The 7,382-nt window shown below is 32.4% G+C and overlaps 1 protein-coding gene across 1 annotated transcript; it reads right to left on the bottom strand.

Annotated features, from left to right (window-relative positions):
* Positions 1-1,503: 1,503 nt before the first annotated feature.
* LOC108226859 (homeobox-leucine zipper protein ROC7) lies at positions 1,504-7,382 on the bottom strand. Its single transcript, XM_017401850.2, has 9 exons — positions 7,277-7,382; positions 5,206-5,541; positions 4,671-4,781; positions 4,294-4,512; positions 3,901-4,069; positions 2,840-3,087; positions 2,310-2,423; positions 1,952-2,225; positions 1,504-1,759 (listed from the first exon to the last, which is right to left on the bottom strand). Exons 2-9 carry the CDS (start codon positions 5,497-5,499, stop codon positions 1,713-1,715), a joined length of 1,476 nt encoding a protein of 491 aa, XP_017257339.1. The 5' UTR covers positions 5,500-5,541; positions 7,277-7,382; the 3' UTR covers positions 1,504-1,712.

Below are 7,382 nucleotides of genomic sequence, written 5' to 3'. Positions count from 1 at the left end.
AGATATATAACACGAGCAGAAGAAGGTTAAAGATCATTATTCATTAATGATGATGCAGCTGTTGATTAGAGTAATTGCAGTAGCGGAGCCAGGAACATATGCTAGGGTGGGCTAAAATGTACTGTAATTTTTTTTCCCCAGCTAAATAGAAAAATGCAAACAAAAAATCATAAAGAACACATGTATCTTGCTCAGTTCTGCTCAGTGTTCCCTTGCTTTTCTAAATGAAATTTCAGGACCTGCATTTTGTTTTTTGTTTTTTGTTTTTACAAGATTTCAGCGTGGGCACAACACATATTTGAAAAACTGGACTGGGATTAAGCAAAGGAAGAAGAAAAATATTTCAGGCCCAATTTTCAAGAAGAGACCAAACCTACCTGGCCCATAAGTGCTTCCGACACTGAATTTACATGATACTCCTATGTCATAGTGAACTAAATTCACATTCAGAATCATAGTGAACTAGATTCACAGTCAGAATCACAAATTTTTAAGAATTGTTTTGGTCAGTGATGTCCACAAAGTATTCATGTACAATGTTTTTTAGTCGAACACAATTTCTTTATCTTTAAACCATAACAAGATTTTGACCGGACTCGTTTAAACAAAATTTCACGAAATATTATACTCCTATTTTACAAGTATTTTGACCTTATCTACAATTAGTCAATCAATACAATTAATTCAGATTTTGACCGACATTTAAAGAGAATTAGTTGGAAATTGTGATTTTAGAACATTTCCAATACTCCCTCTGTCCCATTTTAACTGATGTTTGACTTTCTAGCACGTATATTGAGATGTAAAAAAACAATATCTACACTTAATAAAATAATTCAATTCTTATATCAAATAAAAGTTTAAATTCTAAACTTTTATTTGATATAAATTTTATAAAAAATTATTATGTTTAGATGTGACTTTTTTAACATCTTAAAATACGTGTAAAAAAGTCAAAAGCTGTTAAAATGAGACGGAGGGAGTACTTTGTATAAAATCTGAGTTAAAAGTTTACGTCCTATTACAAAAATGAAATTTATAAGTTATAGTATATATGAATTTTATCAAACAAAATTCTTTATCTATAATTATAGCTAACTTGAATCTCTACAAACTTACAGCAATGTTGCATATTTTCTATTATCATAACAAAATAATAAATCTTATTTATAAGAATAAAAAGTGATTTTTAAAATATAACCACTTCATTCCGAGCATAATGTCAGGTTCAACAAAACGAATAAAGAGAATAGATTATTATAATTGAAGCACATCTTGTTAATTAACTTTATTCACCTCACCGAAAGAATTTACACATTTGAAAGCCCACAAAAATAAATCCATTTTTAAATATATATAATAACTATCATTCACAAAAGGAAGATAAATAAAAGATTACTTTCCACTACGAGATTAAACCATAAAAAAAGTCAAAATAAATATTTATCCTGTCTCTTACCGGAAAGCAATTAAAAGAAAAAATTTCACAGAATACTTGCTGCGCGTGTTATATACCACAAACTTCAAAATGCCATGTATCATTATACTCGTAGATGACTTTTCCAGAGTGATGCATTTTATACCCTATACATCATTACAACAATCTGTAGGTTCAAGTATTATAAGCAGTACAAACTGTATATACAGCAGAGTTTTAAAAATCATTTATCAAAAGGCAATAACCAGTAATAGCATTAAGCAAGCTATACAGATTATTCACTGTCATCTGTCTCGGTGCTCTGCAGCAATTCCTGAATATCTGAGTTGAAAAATTCAACCAAAGAAAGTTCCAACAAGTGAAAATGAAGATAACGTAAAATAAATTCATAGATATATTATTTGACAATGTGTGCAAACCTGAGAATCTATGATACTGTAAATGAAAATTGGAATATTAATCCCAACCACAATATAGATAAAAAAAAAAAAAAAAAATCTGGGAGGAACGTACCTTGAATCATGCAACCAATGACAATCTCCATCGGCTCAACTGCATCGTTCTCGGTTTTAGAGACATTGACTGGCTGCCTCACAGCAAAGGTTACTAGTGAGGACTCAGAGTTGGGATTTTCAGGTAATATGGAAAAACCAGCAGGGTGTAGTATCCCATCTCCCTCAATGCCACGCAAAAGACTAGAATGAATTTCTCTCTCAGTCATTGGTGCTGCTATAACATAGCTAAATAAGCCATCCATTGAAGCTTCTTGCAGTAGATATTCATCTTCCTGTAAAATCAAAGCCACCACAGAATTTAGCAAATTTTAAAGCATAAATAGGGAAACAAAGGTTTTCAAAGAGACAATCAATACATTTGGTCCGCTTCTCTTTAGTACAGTAATATGATTGCTCTCTGATTCATATTTTATCATCTCTTCACGTTCCTTGAAACTCTTTGCCTCAAGCGGAGTCATTGGCCATGGCCACTGCATAAAGTGGTCAGGATACTATATTTCATTTCCACTATACTCGTGATTCCAGATAATTCTCTGTAAATAAGCATCTCACATATTGGCGGTCATACTTTTTGAATAAGTTGAATTCCAGAAATGAAAGGACTTGTAAAAATGAGCAAAGAACATAAGATACCGCAGGGAATTGTAACATGAAAAACAAGTTAAAAACGCTTATGCATACAACTTAGTCAGCCTAAGATATATAATGAGCCCGATTCATATAAAACAAATATATGTCTTTAGCATTTATTCTTAGAGAGTAAGGCATGATGGTATGACACTAGATTAGAAACTGATGAAATTTTATTTACCTATGCTGTTAACTTTACAATTACAACACTTTTTGCAGACAAAAATATTGTAGATAGGACTGGTTTCATGTGTACCTGTATCTCTACAAGATGCTGCATTAGGAAATTATAAGCTTTAGAAGGAGTTGTTTTGAGTTGAAAGGTAGTCACAGCAATGTAAGAGTATGTGCCAGGAATGCTAACAGTATCATATCTACTTCTCATAACCCTGACATTGTTGTCATTCGACAAAGTAACCCAGTTCCTGTCATCAGGAGTCACACTCACAATGTCTAGAAAAACCATCTTCATCTTCACAGTTAAAGTCAGCAACAGATTCTGAGCTGCAATCTCAACACAAAGTGTTAAACTCTGAGCAGGGGCTATTGAACAGAACAACAAAGGAGAAGAAAAAGCATCTAGAATCCTATGTATAAAGACAATTGTTATAAATCATCCTACACATTATTATTACATGTCATTTACATGTGTAAAGACAAATTGTGTATCAATATATTACTAGATCAGTGTTCTAATAAAATGGACACATTTAATATTGGGATATAACAATGATGCGAATAATCAAACTTTATGAATGAAATTTGAGTGTTACCGTAACTAAATACAGAATAACCCTTAATATACCTCTACATTAAAATTTCAAGATCTATTAGAAAGCACATATAATCACTCTTACACTCATACTAATAATTTTCACTTTTACAATAGGCAGTAACTTAATTGACTGATAACACTGTAACTTGAAGAGTGAAAATGGTGGTCATATAAATAACATATTATGAACATATCATCTATGCTTGTATAGTTGTAGCTTCCAAACTCATCTCCAATGAGTTCAAGAGTGAAAAACTAGCTATAATTCTAGTTTTGATAACATAGAAAGTGCTACTAAAAGATTAACACGTGTGAGATACAGATGCAAATATATTTCATAAGACTAAACCATTAGAACAAGTCAATTTCCATTTTCCAATTCATAATATGATTAGCTAACAAGTCGAATCACCAAACGTATTTCAATCGCTATGCAATATGTGTGTTAATCAAACAAATTAAGAACTTTAGTGACTAGTTCAAGCAAGGTCATAAAATCATAATAAAACTTGCACTCAAGGTATAAAGTCATATTTCCCTACCATTCACATTCATCTTATTAATAGTGAAACTACTTTGACTTCGCCTTAACGACCATATCAACGTGCTCAGCCAACGATTTGCAGAGAACCACCCTTTTGAGTTTATCACTGCGGAATGATTATCTTGCAGATTGGTTCCAGGAGATTGTACATTTTCAACCCAGTGAACCTAAACAAGTCAATAACATAAAAGTTTCAATAGTAAAGAAGATCAAAATCAGACTGGCGTGTAATTTAGAGAAAGGAAGGTGATCATACTTCAAACAAGAAGTATTAAATCACTCTTATAGAAAATTACAATCATGTGTTTTTACTTTATAATTGTTTGCACGAGGTACAGAATCATACAGCAACACGGAACACTGGTATTTTCATTAAAAGAATAATTACTACCCTGCAGTCCTTGGAGCTGTCATTTGACTTTTGGACTATCACCCCTGACCGACGCCTCCATACTTTCTGCCCAACTGAGCCATCAGAGCTATCCAGAAAATAGTCTGTAGATATGTCAAACATGATCCACGTATTCTCATCAACCTCCTTTATAAATCTATAGAAATGAAAATTTTGTCTCTGAACCAAGGGTGATGGCAGCTGGAAATCTGCATTTATCTATTTAACCAAAAATAAGTGTTATGTATGCAATGTAAGATGAAGACGGGAAAGTATATCTACTATATCACTTAAAGTATCTTGCATGCTAAGGTATGTAACCATCACCGAGGAGAAGAACTCATTAAGGATGTCAAAGGTTCATACATCAGAATTACCATTAAAATCTCTTTGATTCTCCTATCAGATTTCATCTGTCGATACAAATTAGGCGGAACACTGGAAGATAAAAGATGCACAATGTGGACCAGCGAAGAAGCCCATAATTCCTGGAAAAAAACACAATAAAAGGGTGTCAAGCGATTTATTAAGGATAGAATAATGTCGATACATAAGGCCGAAATTTTGCACAATAATAGACTTGCAGATCCACTACATGGTATGTTCTATAGAGAATACCTCCAATAAATGCAATCTGCTTTTCCTCTATGATATTATTACACTCCCAGATTCACAATATTTAGTTAGCGAATACAATATGAAAAGTTTCTTTCTCATATTTATCGGGTTCTAATTTCTCTACAGCAGTTTCAAAAACAAAATATAAAATACTGAAAACTACTATGAAGCAAGCCGTTTTACTAATAAAACAAAAGTATTGTTGTAGAATCTTAATTATTGTAATTTTTCTCCCTAGTTAGTAGCTTTTAACCTAGCAATGCTACATGTATCTTCGCAATAATTCTATCTCACCGCATCTGACATCATACGAAGCAAAACATCTGCAGCAACTGGCACAGTTCTTGCGATGCTAGTATTTTCAGTTTCCGTCTCAGTTGAAGGGAGGCTGTTGAAAACATGTTGAATTGCTTTTTCCGCTTGCTCAGTTGAATCAAAACATTTTAAGGCTGTCTGAAAGTTTTTAAGAACTTTCCAATTGATATCATTTGCCTTCTTGGGTAACTCAATAGGCGCAACATCCTCGATGTCGATGATGTCCATCAAAACGGATGACTGCTTGTCTTTATTTTCATTAGGAGGATCCATATCAGTGGCAGTAAAAAAATCAACTGAAAATGTCTCAAGTTTCTGCAACAGAAACGCCAAACGAAAATTGATAGAAAATTATGAAGAGATTTCCTGTCAAATCATTACTTGCGTACAAAGTTCTATCCAGTTGACTAGTTGAGTAACATGGTAAAAAAAAAAATGCCTATACTAATACATGAAATAGATGAACATGAACATCATATACACAAACTCTTCATATTTTTAAACATATAAGTTTAATATATTGGAAAGATTCTGTAAGTATTAATTACTACATGCAAATTTAGTTAGAAGGATTAACAATATGATGCAGCATATACTACATCAAAACCTTGAAGTTCAAAATATGTACAAGCTGTAACTTTTTGAGACAGATTACTTCTTAGACATGGTGATCATATTGTCAAACTATAATATCATTTAGTAGAAAGACGAGAGAGCACACACATGATGAGAAATGGTAACAAAGAAATTGAGCAAAGACACGGGTTTACTTCAGAGAACTTCAGTCAACTAAGAATCTCACCATTAGAGTTAGTGTTCAACTATAATTGTATCAACATAAATAGGAAAAATAATGCACAAGCTTATCCAAGATAACAACTAAGATATTTTACATGCTGATAAAAATATAGATTCATAAATTTGGACCGAACTGATAGTGGTAATTTATGAAGTAGACTCCACGGATTAAAGTAAATTCATCTGCAAATAGACATTATAAGGAAGGTAAGCACATTATGAAGACAACAGGTCGACGGTAATCACATTTTGAAGACAATATTTCGACAAACCAAACACAAACAGACTGTAAAATCCTATCAACTCAGTCAACAAATCCAGCTGATATGAACAGATCAACAGGCCAACTCAGCTTGGAGTTATTTAGGAAATTTGGTTTAGAGATGTATATACTTTCATTGTAAATACAGAATGTGTATGTAATGTGACTAATGTCAGTTAGTTAGTTGTCATTTTGTTTTTATTCTCTCTTATACAATGATTATTTGTAATTCTAATCTTTCGATAATGGAGTTTATACTGAATGTTTATTATCCTTTTAATAAATTCAAATCTATCACAATATACACACAGTGATATATACACAAATGCTAAAAAGTAACAACAACTTGATCTATGTCCCGAAAAGACACGAATAGAGAGAAAACACAATATAAACTATTCGGAGCACAATAAACATTAAAACTGAGAAAGTAATGATTAATTTATTCACTCGGACACATTCAATAATCATCCGGAGATGCACACATGTTACACATACTCAAAACTCATACAACCTAGTTTATTATATCAAGTCTTCTACTATCTATTCAAAACACTCCATAATCATCAATCAGCATCTAATAAACACAACGAAATACACGTATTCTCGAATTTGTATACAGTAGTGATGCGCCTCTCTTTGTTGTGTGATTCGGAGATGCACACTAACAGATACACTTCCGTACAATATACAGAATACATACAAGCACGCACATATACATGATAAGCATCAAACTGAAAGAAATACAGCTAGAAAACTGAAACTAAGAGCAATCAATGGAGAAATTTCATGAAATTTGTGGCCGAGACTTGCAATTGACGATGAATTTGCACAAAACGAGAAAAATACACCGATTCGCCTATTTCTCATCTCTGATTCAGTTTAAAGACATATTTCCATACAATACATACAGATCTATATATTTTACATCATGCTATATGCAAATGTAATGTATATACATTTACATACATGAGAAAGTGAATGAAATACCTGTTACTGTTGGCGGGAAAAAAGAGGCGAAGGCGCAGGGCAGATGAAAGTGTTTATTTTATTTTGAATTTGAACCAACACATTTACTGAGGGTACTAAAAGTATT

Source organism: Daucus carota, chromosome 6, assembly GCF_001625215.2.
Source record: "Daucus carota subsp. sativus chromosome 6, DH1 v3.0, whole genome shotgun sequence".
In the NCBI taxonomy this organism is placed as follows: domain Eukaryota; kingdom Viridiplantae; phylum Streptophyta; class Magnoliopsida; order Apiales; family Apiaceae; genus Daucus; species Daucus carota.
Note: the sequence above shows the minus strand (reverse complement) of the source record. Positions and strands in the feature narration are given on the sequence as shown.

Bases quoted from the DNA above. Each gene is read 5' to 3' on its own strand.
- LOC108226859 (XM_017401850.2), bottom strand. From the start codon at position 5,499: ATGGATCCTCCTAATGAAAATAAAGACAAGCAGTCATCCGTTTTGATG. The intron at 4,782-5,205 runs GTGAGATAGAAT...GTTTTTTTCCAG, and splicing joins TTCGTATGATGTCAGATGCG to GAATTATGGGCTTCTTCGCT. The intron at 3,088-3,900 runs GTAGGGAAATAT...TTGAGATTGCAG, and splicing joins TAATAAGATGAATGTGAATG to CTCAGAATCTGTTGCTGACT.